Source organism: Pteropus vampyrus, unplaced genomic scaffold, assembly GCF_000151845.1.
Source record: "Pteropus vampyrus isolate Shadow unplaced genomic scaffold, Pvam_2.0 Scaffold89, whole genome shotgun sequence".
Classification (NCBI taxonomy): domain Eukaryota; kingdom Metazoa; phylum Chordata; class Mammalia; order Chiroptera; family Pteropodidae; genus Pteropus; species Pteropus vampyrus.
In genome coordinates this window covers 6,040,266-6,056,893 of record NW_011888870.1, presented here as the reverse complement: position 1 = coordinate 6,056,893, position 16,628 = coordinate 6,040,266, and the positions used below count along the sequence as shown (strand labels likewise).

The window sequence follows — 16,628 nt, the reverse complement described above, 5'->3', positions numbered from 1 at the left end:
CCCTTCCTGCAGGCTTCCTACAGGATGGAAGAGTCCTGTGAACAGGCTACTTGCTGAAAGCTCCCTCCTCCAGGAAGTCTTCTTTGACTGCTATAAGCTACAGTGGTCTCCCTTCCCCTATCTTTCATACCTGACAGAACCACTCAGTTAAGAGTGGGTGGTTCTCTGACGGTTTGTCCCTGAGATTTGTTCCCCCAGCTTGGCCTAGGTCCAGTTTGTTTTGGTCCAAAGGCCCCCAATGCCATGTGCCTAGTAACCAGACAGCCTGGAGTTCTTGTTTTGAGCCCTTGTCCCTTGAGATCTTACTGAGAGTGGAGGGGCAAGTGCTGGGGGTTCCCAATGTCACTTCATTTATTTAATCATCCATTCACTTATTAAAATTCTTTTTTTCCTTGAGCTTTTACTAAGTGCCAGGCCCCTCGCTTGGCACCCAGGGAGTTCAATGTTCTTGTTGTACCTTTTCTCTTGTTTTCAAGACAGCGTTCCGCTGTCCATGAGAGGAATAAGCCCAATCCCCGGAACCCAACCTTTGCTTGAAATCTTACCGCCACCTGGGCCGGGAGGACCCCGCGCAGCGGAGTTTTTGGCAGCCGAGAACGCGGCGCGCTCTGGGCCACCTCTGGCCGAACAGGCGTGCGCGTGTCACTAAGACGCTCATTCACCGGCGCAGCTGTCACCATAACAACCAGAGCAAGGGAATCCTGGCGACGGCTGTGGGCGGGGGTGCGAGCGGCGGTGGCCGGAGCGCGGCAGCCGGGGGGGAGACCAACCACCGCGGGAGCGCCCAGCACGCCCCGCGCTCCACGAAGCCCAGCTCCATGCCGACCCGCCGGTAGGAGGGCGCCACGCACGTCGCCGCAGCGGCCGTCCCCGCGGGCGGGGACCGAGCCTGCAGCCGACTCGCGGAGCCGCCGGGCAGGCCGAGCCGCTGAGCGCTCGCGCCGGGAGCCCTGACTCTATGGCCCCGGAGGAGCGCGCCGGAGCCACCGCACCGCCCACCACCAGCCGGAACCCGAGCGCCAGCCGGAGGAAGGGCGCCGCCGGCCCCGACCTAGGGGCCCTCCCGCGGCCCCCGCCCCCATCCCCGCCGCGGGCAATGGCAGGCAGGTAGCCGGCTCGCTCCAGGACCCTCGAGGCGGGCAGGACCCGCGGAGGACCGCAGAGCCCAGAGCGAGGGAGGAGAGGAGCAGCCCGCCCGCCCCCGGCCGCAGCCCCATCAGGGTCCTCCCCCGGCGGCGCGCGCCTGGGCGCGCGCGCGCGCGCACACACTGGCACTCCGTACCTCCGCTCCTGCCCAGCCTCGCCTGCCCTCCGCGAGTGCCGAACCCCCTGGGGCCGGATGCCATGGGTAACAACTTCTCCAGTATCCCCTCTCTGCCCCGAGGAAACTCGAATCGGCCGCCGCGGGGCCACCCCCAAAACCTCAAAGGTAAGGCTCTGCCGGGGGGCGCAACAGGAAGACTGGGGCTCAGGTAGAGGGGCAGGAAGAGATGGAGAGGTGTGGTTGGGAAGGACAGGCAGGTGCCACCTGTTGTGCGTATTTGGAGACAGGAGATGCACATCTGGCCATGGAGGTGGGCTAGGGGGGGGGGGGGCGGGCGGTGGCGATGGTGGAAACCCGGAGGATGGCGTTCGGAGGGGTCTGCGCAGTTCTCCCTGCCAGCACTGGGAACGTCACTGGAGTCCCCTCAGGCCATGATGCTTGGCGAGCGTGCAGGCGTGAGGAAGGGCATTTGCGGATTGGATAGGGCAGTGTGGCAGGAGGCTCAGGCCCTACAGCTGTGCTTCTCAAGGAAGACCCCACAGTCTCCGTTTTCATCTGCCCAGGGTTGGAGAGGTCACGCTGGAAGCACTAGTTGCATTTCTAACTGAAGGGTCTGAAAGATCCAGAAATGATTTAGAGCAGCCTGGAAGAAGGGGCCGGAGCTGATGGTCTCTGGGGTCTTCTGCAGTTGTTGACTTTTTGCGTCCATTGAATCATCTTGGTTTCTGGTTCCCCCAAAGGCCAGAAGTCCAGTTAGAACCCTGGAAAGAAAGGGCTGGGAGCCTTGAAACAGGAAGGTTTACCAGGAAAGTCTTTGCCTTCTGAATCTCTGACCCACCTAGAACCCTCAGGGAGGCCCTAGGCCCAGTTTTTGGCCTTGCAGCTTCCAGTGCTGTCTCTGACCTTTGCAAGACACAGCTGGGTCCTTCCAGGCCCTCAGACCTTACTGATTCCCTTCAGGGAGCTGCTTTTCCAACACCCTCAGAACTAGCCAGCACTTGTCCTGGGCGTTCTGATGGCTAAGAGTCAGGAAGGGAGGCCCGCCGGCTTTCGTAAAGAACAACCCACTTCTTCAGCCCCCAGGTTATGAAAAGGATTGTAGTAATGCCCTTTGACAAAGCATTGACAGTTACCAAGAAGTTTCACAGGCACCTTTTCCTGTGAGCAAGGAAACTGGTCTGGGGAGTCAGCAGTGCTAATCAGACCCATTTTACAGTTGAGGAGAAGGTGCAATGGTTTCAGGTTCCCAAAGCCAGTGAGAGGCAGAGCTAGGCTTCAGACCTATATCTTCTGACTTGGAATTCTGTCCTCTCTTTTGCTGGACAGTTAACCTTCAAGACTGGGGGAGAGGAGGAGAGACGGGACCACCGTCCTGCATTCTAACTCCAACTCTTTCAGAACTTCAGCTCTCACTCGGCCCGGGAAAATCAATGGGTTTGTTGTGTCTTTCTGGAAATTAATATGGCGGTACATGTCAAGACCTTTTGAAATATACTCATTGGCCCTGTGATTCCACCTAGAGGAATTGATCCTACGGAAATGGAGATGCAGGAAAATACTTATGTACTATACTAAGATGTTCATGGAAGTGTTATTTATAACAGGAAAAGAACCTAAAAGCCCTGTGATCATGGTACATCCTCTTGGTGGAGTATTATGCAATCTTTAAAATGGTATTTTTGAAGAATATTTGATGACTCGGAAAAATGCTCACAGCAGCATAATGACAGTTGAAAAAACAGGATACAAAATTGTATAGATTGTAAGATCCTAATTTTGTTAAAAAAATGATATGAATGCCAAAAAATATCAACCATGGAAAGAAAGTTTCCAAAAGATCAACAATGGTTTCCTCTAGGTAATGGGATCACGTAAGATTTTTTTCTTTTCTTATTTATATTTTGCTCATTTCTAATATTTCTACAGTAAGCATTTTTTTTTATAACCCGAAATAAGCTGTAAGTATTAACATGTATAAAGGCTGTTTCTGAGTGTTGGAAACAGATTCCCAATGATGGAGGAAGCTGTGGGCATCCAGTTCAGTGTCCTCCCTTACAAGTGAGAAGAATGAAGAAAAAGGACAGTGATTGGCCCAGTTACTCAGTGGGTTAGTCAAGAGAAGGCGGCAAAGCCAGGCTAAGTTCTTCAAGGGTGGAGTTAGCTCGAGGCCAGTGAGGTGGCTTGGTGCTTTAATGCTTACAAACTGCCCGAAAAGGGCCTGCTTCATCCTTGACCCTAGGGAAGCCCAGAGTGGGCTTTCGTGATTGCACCTCTTTTTACCTAAAGTTTGGGATTGTGGGGATGTGAACTCTCTGTGGCTGGGGTCTTTGGCAAGGGAGGAAGTGGGCAGGAGAGGGTCTGAGACCCTCTCACCTTCTGGACTCCACCCTAGCTTCCTCTTCTGCCTGACGCCCCACCTGCCTGGCTTGGGAAGCTGCCCCTCTGCTGCCTCCCTGGTTTTCAGGGTTCATTTCTTCTTCCTTGGGAATAAATGATGGATAAATTCTCTCCTGGTTATTTCTTTCCCCATGAGCATCTCTCTTCAGGCTTGATTTACCAAAATCCATTCTCCCCTGCCCCTACCCACCTACTGGAGGTGGCCATGAGAATTTTGATTTTGTTCCTTTTAAGCCTAAGGCAAACAGAGCATGCCCATGAAGGCATCTATGGGTGCCCTCCATCCTTCATCCAGGGTCCACCGATTCTCCTCCCTAGCCTGACTTCTCCTCACCCTACTAGAGCCACCAGCTTCATTCTGTGATTATTTTAGTGTTCACTCCAAATTACCTTCTAACCTAGGAGTCTTCTCTGATATGTTAGTGGTCAATCCATTCCATTTGTATTGTTATTGACATTGATACTGGCTGTGATTCTAAGACTCTCCACCCAGAGTTCTGCTGGGATTGTTTCGGTACTCACCCAGAATTCAGCTCTAATTCTTATCTGGGGGCTGGGAACTCTCGATTTTTTTTCTCTCCTATAACTGCAATCTCTATTGATTTCTCACCATTTTTATGAGAACAACTGGAAGAGGCCTGGTATAATAGGGACTCTGGGACTCATTGGAGATCTAAGATTGGTCTGGCTCTCAGGCTGATGTGAAACAAGTCTCATCCATCACCTGTCAGGTGGTAGACTTCCGTCTTCTTCCTGGAGACACACTGACCTCACTCCACTGCTGGTAATTCCCACTGGGGCCTGAGTATTGTTGGTTTAGGAGTGTACAAGGGAGAGGTCCAAGGTATAGCTTTGGCTTAGGACCAGTAGACAGTTATGAAGAGCTGCTGTGTGCCTGGCTCAGAAGTGAGGGCTCTTGACATCCTTGTATATTCACGGGCTCAAGATCTACTTGAAAAGACAAGGCTGAGGGAGGGAATGGGATCAAATGCTTGGTTGAACTGTTGAAATCCCAGATGTGTGTGGACAGAGGTCAGAATGAGGGATCAGGGAAAGATGTGAACTGGACATGAAGGGAACTGCAGAGATGGGGTAGATGGCAAGGGGTGCAGCGGGAATCCTAGGGTCTGGGGAGGAGAGTAGGGGAAGGGGATGTATGGCAAAAGCTTGGAGGTCGGAATGAGTAAGTGTGTGCATACAATCTCAGTGACGGGCACAGGGTGACTGGTCAGGGTTCATGGAGACAGATACAGAGAATAAAAATCTTCCTCCTTCCCCAGCTCTATACGAGTGCCTCCTCGCTTGGGGGAAAAGTAACTAGGAAACCTTTGGGGAGGGCTCCTCAGCCCCAGTAGTCACCCATGGATGGGGATTGGATGGGCCACCTCCCATCTTTTTTTTAAATTATGGTAAAATTCACATAACATAAATTTCACCATTTTAAGGTTTTAAAGTGTGCAATTCAGTGGCATTTAGTACATTCATAATGTTGAGCAGGCACCACTTCTGTCTAGTTCGAAAAGATTTTCATCACCCCCAAAGGAAAGCCTGTACCCATTAAGCAGTCACTCCCCCCATATTCCCTCCCCTGAATCCCTGGCGACTACTTTCTGTCTCTGTGGATTTGCCAGTTCTGGATATTTCCTATAAATTGAATCATACTATATTTGTCCTTTTGTGTCTGGCTTCTTTCACTTAGCATAATGTGTTTAAGGTTCATCTATGTTGTAACGTGTACCTTCTTTTCTTTTTGTGGTTGAATAATATTCCATCGTACAGATATGCCACATTTTGTTTATCTACTTGTCAGTTGATTGATATTCGAGTTATTTCCACCTTTTGGTTATTGTGGATTTTGCTGCTATGAAAATGTGTATATAAGGGTTTTTTTTTGGAACAATTCTATGGGATACATACCTAGGAGTGAACTTTCCATCTCTTCAAAGCTGGTGCTTCTTGAATTGGACGTTTCACAAAACCACTGGTTATTGTCCGTAGGGAGATTGTCCCCCTCTAGCTTCGGCTGGGTGTGATGTTGTTTCCAGAGTGTCTTTTCCATGCTGGCTGAGGCTCCTCGCAGGCAATGGGAGGAGGCTCTAAGGTGGCCGAGGAGCCTTGATTCTTTGAAGTGGCCACAGGAACTTGTCTGCAGATCCTGAACTTCCTCACTACTCTCTGAGGGTGGGGGTGGGATGCATCCTCCTAGGACAAGTTCCTAGCTATTTTTCATTCAGCCTTCACATTCTCTCTGCTACAATATCTGGAGTCCTAACCCCAGATATTGCCAGTAGCTGGTCTTTTTGCCTTCTTTTCCTCTTTCGATGTTGCCGGAGTGATCTACCTAAAGTACTCCTTTCGTCGTGCCCCTCCCCTATCCACAGCCTTCAAGGTTATGACCGAGACTGCCATAATCAAGTATAGTCAAGGCCTCCGTTCTTTGGCCAACCCACAGATATTCCCACAGCCCTTGTCTCGGCTCCTTCCTTGGTTGTCATGATGTTTACAGGTTAGCAGGTCTCCAGCCCCAGTGATGCAGCAGATAGACCTGGGAAAGGGGGCTGGAGGCCTCCTCTGCTATTTCAAACTTCAGAGAGGGTGGGCTGAAACAAGCCCCCGTGTTGAACCCTGAGCATCTATTCTGCACGCCTTTTTGGTTTTTAGTTCAGTTTGACTTTAGAACTCAATATTGTTTAATCAGAACAATAATATTTATAGCTACTGTGTGTTGGGTGGTTACTGTGTGCCATATGTGCTGTGTAGATTATTTCGATTAATATCCTGACAACCTACTGAGGGCAATATTGTTGTCACCACTTTATAGATGGGTAAAGAGAGGCTCACACAGGTTAAGTAACTTATCTCAGACTCCACAGTTAGTAACTGATGGAGCTGGGATTTAAACCCGGTGCTCTATGTCTTTAGAGTTCACTGTTAGGACCAGTATACTATCCTGCCCCCATAGAATTCTGTCTTTCGTTGTGAGAAAGAAACTGGGGAGCGATCTCTTGGTCTCTAAACAGAGCCCCAGATGAGGGAGAGGGAGTACCATGAGGTTTTTGATGCTCCTTCCCAGCCCCCTGCCCCTGCTGCCTCCCCCGCAGGGTTTTAGCCATGTAGACCTGTCGGCCAGTTATCAGACACTTTCCAGGGAACTTTCTTATTCTTTGGACCAGTGTTTCTCAAAGTCAGGTTTTTCTACTGCCTGTATCAGCATCAGCATCAGCTGGAAGCATGTCTGAAATTCAGGTCCCCAGCCCCCAGGCCAGACTCATTGCCTCAGAATATCTTGGGGATGGGGCCCCCAAACCTACATGTTTAACAGGACTCCCGGGTCATTCTGATATACCCCAAAGTCTGAGAACTATTAAAGCTGTGGGGCCTCAGAACAGTTCCACTCTGACACTCTTGAGGTTGGTGAGATCAGGCTTCTCAGAGGAGGGAGCCTAGAGTCGGATGGTGGAGATTCGGAGTGGAGTTACAAGAGCATTTCGCTGAGGGCATGGTGGCAGAGGCACGGAGGTAGGAAAATGCAAGGTGTGTGCAGGGCCAAGGAGCAGTTCCTTCCTCCTGGGGTGTGGGGCCCCCACTGGGGAGATGAGTAGGTCAATCTTTGAAGATAGGCTAGGGCCAGATCTTGGAGGCCCTTGAGCATTAGGATGAATAGTTTAGACTTTATCATGTAGGCAGTGGGAGCCATGGACAGCTCTGGAGCAGAGGAGTGCAGTGACTTCATTTAAATAGCAGCAGCAGCAGCAGAACACAGGCTGAGGGGTGGAGGGAATGAAGCATCTTGAGCTGCTGGGAGGCTAATGGAGACTTGAGGGCTTCTGTCTTAGGCCAAGCTACAAAGGCCAAAGGCCAGGTGTGGCATCCAGGCTGACAACTTCATCTAGGGTTCCCATGGGTGGGTCTGGAAGCATTTCTGACCTATGGTTATGGTCAGCAGGGCCACTGCTCATCAGAAAAAAAAAGGCATTTTTATGGAGCCCAAATCCTGATCCTAGGCACTATGCTAAGTGCATTCATGTAAGTTGATTCATTTAATCTCCCAATAAATGTGAGATAGATGTTATTATTCCCATTTTGTAGGTGAGAAAATTGTGACCAATGGACGCTAAGAATTTTATCTAGAAACACTGAACTAGGAAATGGCAAAGCTGGGCTTTCTACCCAGGACACCAAAGCCTATAAAGGAGAAAAATTGGTTTGGGGGAAATTTTGCATATTGGGGCTCTCTTTTCCCTGACCCTCTGGAATAGTATGTGCCCACTTTCAAGATGTGCACATTGAGGCCTGGGCATTGGCTCTAAATTACAGACCTCAAGATGGAGGCAGGGTGAGAAAGATGGTAACAGAAAGAGGAAGAGTGGGGACGAAGGAGGGCAGGAGCTGGTCGCTGCCCAGGGGATGCCTCCAACCCAGTGTGCCAGCTGCCTGGGCTATTTCCTGGTGGTCTGTGACTCTCTCGTTCCTGGTCCTGCACACCCAGGAGCTAGAGGATGAGAGGCTGCTTCTCACTGAGCTGGTTGCTTTGGCAACCTTGGGCAGGATGCAGGTGGTCTCCTTGGTAACACTTGGGAAAACTGCCTGCAGGGATAGGGAGAAGTGGACTGGCCAGCAGTCAGGTTGGCGCAAGCAGAGCCAGGTCAGTCTGCTAAAACCTCAGACTTGCGAGGAGGGTCAGGTTTATGGAATAGCCTGAGCTGCCTGTTGGCCATTTCTAACAAGCCAGAGTCCAGAGGCCCTGGGAGCTCCTCTGGTGAGACCAGAGGCACTAATGGGCCAGCCCAGGAAGTGGGAGGAGATGGGGGTGAGGATATGAAGGGGGGAGACTGAGCTCCTGGATGACAGATCCAGCTACAGGGTTTATTAAAAGATGCTTATCAGAGATCATTACCGGGATCCTGCTGCTTTGGGAAATGAGCAGGTGCTGACGCTTGTGGGGAGCGGGGTGGAGAGAAAAGAAGGGCTAGGAGAGGAGGAGGAGGGAATAAAGCGAGTCACTGGGAGGCAGGTGGGAAGCCGTGGCTTTATGCTCCAGCTGCCGTTCTGTGTAGGCCGGGCTCTGCACTGGGCTCCAGGACTAAGTTCTCTCAGGGTGAGAGTTGGGTTTTCAGGGATGCTCTGATAGAAACGGCTCATTCCGTTGGTTAACAAATGTGTAGTTAGCATTTGATGCTCTCCTAGGTGTGAAGATGCAGTGGTACACAGAACAGATGAGGGGTCCCTGCCAGGGAGCTTCTCCTTCAGTGGGGGAGGCAGATGGGAACAAAAGTGACGTGGACAAAAATGAATCAGAATATGATAATAATTGCTAACACACTATGTGCTAGACTTTTTACACCTATTCTCTCATTTAATCTTTAAAACAACCGTGTGAAGTAAGTACATTTATTAACCCCATTTGTGGATGGATAAACTGAGGCTTAGAGAGGTTAAGTATCTTGCCCAAGGTCACGTGGCTGGTATGAGGTAGAGCTGGGATTTTAGTCAAGATCCTTCCGATTTTGTAACACACTCTCTCTCTCCCCCGCTCTCTCTCCCTCTCTCAATAACTTTTTAATTTTAAAACAGTTTTAGATTTAGAGTTGTTGCAAAGTAGCATAGAGAGTTTTCATATATCCATACCCAGTTTCTTCCATTATTAATATCTTACATTATTATAGAATATTTGTGACAGTGAATTAATATCAATACATTGTTATTAATTTCCATACTTTATTCAGATTTACTCAGCTTTCCCTAAAATTTTTTTCTCTACCAGGATCACATCTAGGATACTGCATTATATTTTTAATCACCACATATATTTAGGTGTCATGTCTTAGGCTCCTTTTGATTGTGACAATTTCTCACACTTTTCTTGTTTTTCATGACCTTGACAGTTTTGAGGATTACTGGTTAGGCATTTTGGAGACTGTCCCTCTAGTGGGATTTGTCTGATGTTTTTCTCATGATTAGATATAGTTTTAGGTGTTGGAAAGAAAGACCATAGAGGCGAAGTGCCATTTTCATCACGTTGTATCGATGGTACGTGTTGTCGACATGACGTTGACCTTGATCACTGGGCTGAGGCAGTGCTTGTTAGGTTTCTTCGTTGTAAAGTTAAAGTTACACCTTTCTCCCCTTTCCACGTTGTGCCCTTTGAAAGAAAGTCCCTATACACAGCCCGCACTTAAGGGATGGGGAGTTATGCTCCACCTCCTTGAGGGCAGAGAACCCACAGCTTTAACTGCTCTGCTCAACTATTTCTTTAGTTACTTATCTGAGCAGTTATGTTTAGGTAAGAGCCATGAAAGTGAAGACTAGGGAGCTATAATGGGGGAACTTGACCTGGTCCTGGGGGTCTGGGAAGGTTTCTCTAGGGAAGCGATCTGAAAATGAGTAGAGGTGAGTTTCACATTCCATGCCGGGCATGGAACTACTCATTTAGCATCCTTACCCCTGTCCATTAAATGCCACTGGTCGCCTTAAATGTCATTGTGACATTAAAAAAAAACTCTCCCATATTTTTAAAAGTACCCCAGAGGGGGCAGTACCATCCTAACTAAGGAAATTGAGATGGGCATTGGTGCACGGTGTTCTTGGTAGCGGGGTAGCACGCGCTCCTGTGCTGAGGACAGAGCTTAGGGCTGGCTCACCACTGCTGCTAAGTATGAGGGACTGAGTCCAGGCCAATGTCGTCCCAGCGCTCTGGGCCAAGGAACTTTCAGCAGAAAATCATTAAGTGGCTGCTCCCTTGTCTCTCTGTCCATGGAAGAAGTTGCTGGTCACAAAGGTTGTACATGCAGGGCTGGGGCAGAAGGAGGAGAGAGGGCCTTTCTTGAGATGAAGGGAGTCGGGAGAAAAGTATGTCTTCTGGCTTACCTGGATGGCCTTCTTTGCTTCTGTTGCCCCCGGAATGCCATCCTGGCTGCTCCAGAGGTTGGATTGGGGACAGAAAAGGGAGAACATTGCCAGGGGAAGGTGCTGTCATATGATTAGAGTGGTGGCACTTCCACAGGCTCCTTGGCTTTCACCTTCATATTTCACCCTCAGCTGCCCCCAGCCTCTGCTTGGCATCTGCTGACAGGCTGATCTTCTCTAGCGGATGTGCTAGTCTAGAATGTATGTGTCCAGGTGCCCCTGAGAGCAAGGGGAAGAGGCACTTGGCCCTGCTCAGAGTGGAGTGAAGTTGCAGAGATGTTCCAGCTGATTCATGTCACGTGTCAGTGCTCCCTCTGTGCTGAGTGTGGTGCTGTGTATGGAGAACTGAGAGGTGAGTATTGGGTATCGTCTCTGCCTTTGAAGTGCTCATAGCCCAACCTCATCCAATTCAGACATCAGTCCACATTGGCAGAAGGGTCTTGGAGCTCTTTTCCTCTGTGACTGCTTTCTTTTCTTTTTCTTTCCCTGATCTTTCCAGCAAATGCTCCTTTGAACACATTATTCCTGAGGGGAGAGGACTGGCAGGCGGTCAGGTATGCATGGGGCTGGTAGAAGGGCCCCATACATACCATAGAGATTGTTTTGTCCTCCCTCCTTTCTCTGCCCAGGTCTGGGGTTCTCAGCGCTGGAGAGGGGAAGTGACTTGCCCAAGGTCATACATCTGGATTGGACTAGGTGGTAATGAAGTATCAAGGCTCTGACCTTGCAGAAATTAACTCCGGGACACACTCATGGGAGAGAATGCTTGTCCTAACTGTGATGTATGCTCTCTGGAGGAGAGCTACTGAAGGGCTTTAAACAGAACAGTGACAAGATCACTGAGATGTCTTTGAAATCCCTGGGGCAAGAGAGGGGCAGGGGAGGGGCCAGGAGGTTGCTGTAGTCCTCCAGGGGACTACAATGAGCAAGGGAGGCATGTAGATTGATTTGAGAAAGGCTTTAGAAGGTTCTGATTCTGGGGCAATGGTCAGTGAGGCACCCAGGTGGCTTGACATGAAAAAGCTTGTATACACTGGGAAGGTGGGCCTCTTGGGAGGTCAGGGGTATGCGTGCTGATGTATGGGTTTTTCCTGGGGAGCTGTGTTCCATCCAAGGCCTTGAGGTCTTAGAGCCAGGAGGAGAGACAGGTGAGCACAGCAGGGCTGGTCTTGAGCTCTTGGATCCATCCCTATCCCCCGGGACAGCATCAATAATTAACGTCCCCACTGCTTTTCACAGGTGGTTCCTGGGTAGGCAGAGGCAGGGCTCTGGCACTTGCGATGTGATGTGCATCTGGCTTCCGCTGGTCCCTGAAGCAGGGACTTTCAGTATCGCCCTGGCCAGGCTTTCTCCGGTGGCTTGGCTCCCTGTGGGGGCCAGTTCCCTCTCCTCCCCGCCCCACCATACATACACAAACCATAAAAGGTGGCCATAAATCAGCTGGGACAGACCAAGGCTGCTCTGGTTTTCCCAGAGTTGAGATCAAAGCCTCAGACCCTCACCCTGGGGCTCAGTACTTATTAAATTATTAAACTGTCAAGGGAGTGGAAAGCAGGAAGACCATCTACAATGTAGAAAAATGGGGTGAGAAATGAGGCAGCAGATGGGAAAGGGGAAGAGAGGAGAGAGAAAAGTTGTTTGTCCCCTGGGCTTGGGCACTTTTCACAGGGCTGCATCTCTTCTATTTGAAAAGCACTTAAACAGTCCCCTCCTGCTTTCTCCTCAAGGGTCTCATTTAACTCCCATAACAAGGATTCATAGCCCCACTTTACAGAGGAGAAACTGAGGCCTAGATTGTCACAAGATTATGAAAGTCTGTACTCCTGAGTCCTGTTCCAGGCCCTTTCTGGGTTTCTTAATGGGGCCTCTTTGAATCAACATTAAGTTAGCACCCATTCTTTTTATTTTATTATTTTATTATTTATTTATTTAATTTCAATTTTTTTTTTTTTTAGCACCCATTCTTCACCCTTGCTCCTCTGATTCAGACTGGGGTGAGTGAAAAAGCCCATCCTGATCACAGTAGAACCATCCAGAACCTCTTCCTGCCTCTGATTCCCTTGGACTCTCTTCTAGTTTCCAGGGACGAAGACAGAGCTTGGACCCAATAGATCCTACCTGAGGCAACAGGTTCTATCCCTAGCCCTCCCACTCCAGTTATTCTCAGGAGAACCCTTAGTTTTCCCCCAGCTTTATTGTGGTATAGTTGACAAAATTGTAATATATTCGAAGTATATAAAATGATGATTTGATATACGTATACATTATGAAATGATTCTTGCAATCAAATTAATTAACACATCTATCATCTCACGTAGTTACTTTTTTTTGGGCGGGGGAGGGTTGAAAATGCTTAAGATCTACACTCATAGCAAATTTCAAGTATACAGTACAGTATTATTAACTAAAGTCACCATGCTGAACGTCAGATTCTCAGAACTTATTCAGCTTATAACCGAAAGTCTGTACCCTCTGACCAACCTCTGCCCATGTCCCTGACCCCTTAGCCCTTGGCAACCACAATTCTACTCTCTGTTTCTATGAGTTCAACCTCCTTTTTAAAAGTATTTTTTAGATTTCACATATAAGTGATACTATACAGTATTTGCCTTTCTCTGTCTTACTTTCCTTAGCATAGTGCCCTTCAGGTTCATGCTGTTACAAATGTCAAGATGCCCTTCTTTTTTATGGCTGAATAATAGTCCATTGTATATATATACCACATTTTCTTTATTTATCTGTCAGCAGACACTTAGGTTGTTTCCATATCTTGGCTGTTGTGCATAATGCTGCAATGAGCACGAAAGTGCAGATATCTCTTCAAGATAGTGATGTCATTTCCTTCAGATGTATACCCAGAAATGGGACTGCTGGATAATGTGGTAGTTCTATTTTTAATTTTTTTGAGGAACTTCCATACTGTTTTCCAAAATGGTTGTATCAGTTTATATTCCTACCAACAGTGTATAAAGGTTCCTTTTCTCCACATCCTCATCAGTATTTGTTATCTCTTATCTTTTTGATAATGGACGTCCTAGTAGGTGTGAGGTGATATTTCATTGAGATTTTGACTTGCATTTCCTTGATGATTGAGCACCTTTTCATAAACTTGTTGGCCATTTGTATTTTTCCTCTGGAAAAATGACTATTCAGGTCCTTGCCCATTTTTTAATTGAGTTATTATTATTTTTTTGCTATTGAGTTATGAGAGTTCCTTATATATTTTGGCTGTTAACCCCTTATCAGATGTATGGTTTGCTAATATTTTCTCCCATTCCATAGATTGCCTGCCTGTTCATTTTGTTGATTGTTTCCTTTGTTGTATAGAAAATTTGATGTAGTCTCATTTATTTATTTTTTCTTTTGTTGCCTGTTCTTTAGCTGTCAAATCCAAAAAAATCATTGCCAAGATCAATGTCAAGGAGCTTTCCCTCTATGTTTTCTTTTAGGAGTTTTATGGTTTCAGGTCTTATGTTCAGACCTTTAATTCATTTTGAGTTGATTTTTGTATATGATATAAAATAAGTGTCCAGTTTAATTCCTTTGCATGTGGATATCCAATTTTCCCATCACCATTTATTGAAGGGACTCTCCTTTCCCCATTGTATATTCTTGGCAGCTTTGTTGAAAATTAATTGACCATATATGTGTGGGTTTGTTTCTGCACTGTCTATTCTATCCCATTGATCTGTATGTCTGTTTTTATGCCAATGTCATACCATTTTGATTACTATAGCTTTGAAATATAGTTTGAAATCAAGAGTGTGATGTCTCCAGCTTTGCTCTTTTTGCTAAAGATTGGTTAAGCTATTCAGGGGTCTTTAGTGGTTCCATACAAATTTTGAGATTGTTTTTTTTTCCACTTTTGTAAAAAATGCCATTGGAATTTTGATAGGCATTGAATTGAATCTGTAGATTGCTTTGGGTAGTATGACAATTTTAACAATATCAATTCTTTCAATCCATTAACATGAAATTTATTTGTGTCTCTATTTATTTGTATCTTCTTCAATTTCTTTCATTAATGTTTCATAGTTTTCAGTGTATAGATCTTTTACCTCCTTGGTTAAATTTATCCCTAAGTATTTTATTCTTTTTGATGCTATTGTAAATGGGTTTGTCTTCTTAATTTCTTTTTTGCATAGTTAGTGATTGTTGTATGTTGATTTTGTATCTTGCAACTTTACAGAATTCATTTATCAATTCTAACAATTTTTCGGTGGAGTGTTTAGAGTTTTCTATACATAAGATCATGTCATCTGCAAACAGAGACAATTTTACTTTTCTCTTTCTGATTCAGATGCCTTTTACCTCTTTTACTTAAGTGCTTAAGTGACTAGGACTTCCAGTATTATATTGAATAGAAGGTCATGAGTGGGAACCCTCTCCTTGTCTGGGACTGGTAGATCTTCTGGGGCTGAGGAGACCAGCCAGACATCCAGACCCTGGTGTGGAGCCAAGGGAATGGAGGAGGTGGTGGGATGAGTCTGTGAGTGACGAGGATGCTGCTCACATGGAATTTTCTACATCAGAATGCAGCCCTCCTGGAAACTGGTCTGTTCCATGGCATTCTTCTGGTTCCTTCACTGCAAAATGTGAAGAAGACTGTTTTAGGGAGTTTGGATTTCCTCTTTTGGTCCTCAAGTTGAGGTTGTGTTAAAGAAATAAAATATAGGAAGAGTCCGGATGAGCTGTTGAGAAGAGAGTTTCCCAAGATTCAAGGCTTGTTCTGAAAGTGGGGTTTTCTGTTAGGTGCCAAGGTTCAGTTCCCAGGGCACAAGGTTTTATTTTGGGATGCAGGTGCCATTTCTGCGGGCAAGATTCTGGCTTGGTATCGAGGTGCCTGTTTAGGGGGTCTGCGTTCATTGCTGGGGTGAAGTTTCCATTCCTGGAGGGGAGTTTTCACTTCAGGGTCCAGGATTCATGATTGCAATTGGGCTTTGGGTCTTGGGGCCAAGAGTCAATTTTGGGGCTCCATATTCTAAGATTGGGTTGAGGTTCCCTTCTTGGGCTTGGGATTTGATTATCAGACTAGAGGTCTTGTGCCCTGGGAAGAAGGGAAGAGCTAGAGGGTGCTCTGGAAATGTCCACCCAGCTGGACTTACTTTTGCTTCCAGAGAAGACTTTCTGGGACCAGCAGCAGAGAAATAGGCCTAAAGGCTCAGGAGCTTATGATTGGGAGGCCCAGGTTGCAGCCCTTGCCTGGATGTGAGACTGAGGATCAATCACTTGTAAGCTCAAGGTCTCTGTCTGAAGGCTTGGCAAGGCAGTGGTGTCGACTCCCAAAGCACCATCCAAGTTTGCTTGATCCTCCCAAAATGACACTAATGATGGGCTCCAGAGGCACTGGCAGCCATAGCTTGGAGAGTCAGATCCATGATGACAGCACTCAAGCTGCCCTGGGCACTGCCAGCTTGGTCGAATTAGTGCCAATCATATCTTAACTTGTGCTGAGGGGCCCCTGGGGAGAGGGAGCACACATTGAGTGGGATACATTAAATCTGGGTCCCTGGGGCCTGGCGTGTGGCTTGGGCAGGCGGGAGATGGGCTAGGCTGGGCCAATAGCTTCCCTCCCTAGTAGGCTCTCACATGGCCCGGGCTGTGGGAGCAGACATGCTGTAACTGCGATCTGAAGGGCCCTGGCTCTCTCCTTTGTGCTCTGCCGCGTGGCCACGATGCAGGGGGATCGTTGCATCCTTTTGCTTCCAGCCTGGCTGGTCCCCAGTTGAGAAACATCTGCCTCTATATAGCGCCACCACCCTACTCCCCTCTCCCATTTTTTTCTCTCATTACCTCAATGTGAATTCTACTCTCAGAGAGCCAAAGTGTTAGGCAGAAAAAATTCCATTATGTTTGTCCTGGCCTTTCAGCTTTGTGAAGCCCTCGTGCCTGTTTTCCCCTGGGTCTTGCTCCGGATTTCCTAGAGGTTGCTGAGACCAGTGGTCTCGGCTGTATTTCCTGGAGGAGCAACCTGGGATACAGGTGGACGGACATTTCCAGGGCACCCTCAATGTTGCCTGGACCCTCTTGCCCAGAGTCACACAGCTGGCTGTTGGGCCTT

At 47.8% G+C, this 16,628-nt stretch overlaps 1 protein-coding gene across 1 annotated transcript in view; it reads left to right on the top strand.

The window, feature by feature from the left end:
• The first annotated feature begins 1,023 nt into the window (after positions 1-1,023).
• Positions 1,024-16,628, top strand: part of NEURL1 (neuralized E3 ubiquitin protein ligase 1) — a 72,682-nt gene continuing 57,077 nt past the window's right edge. The window contains exon 1 of the mRNA XM_011363794.2: positions 1,024-1,429. Coding sequence (XP_011362096.1) covers positions 1,345-1,429 — 85 coding nt within the window. The 5' untranslated portion in view covers positions 1,024-1,344. The remainder of the gene's footprint in view (positions 1,430-16,628) is intronic.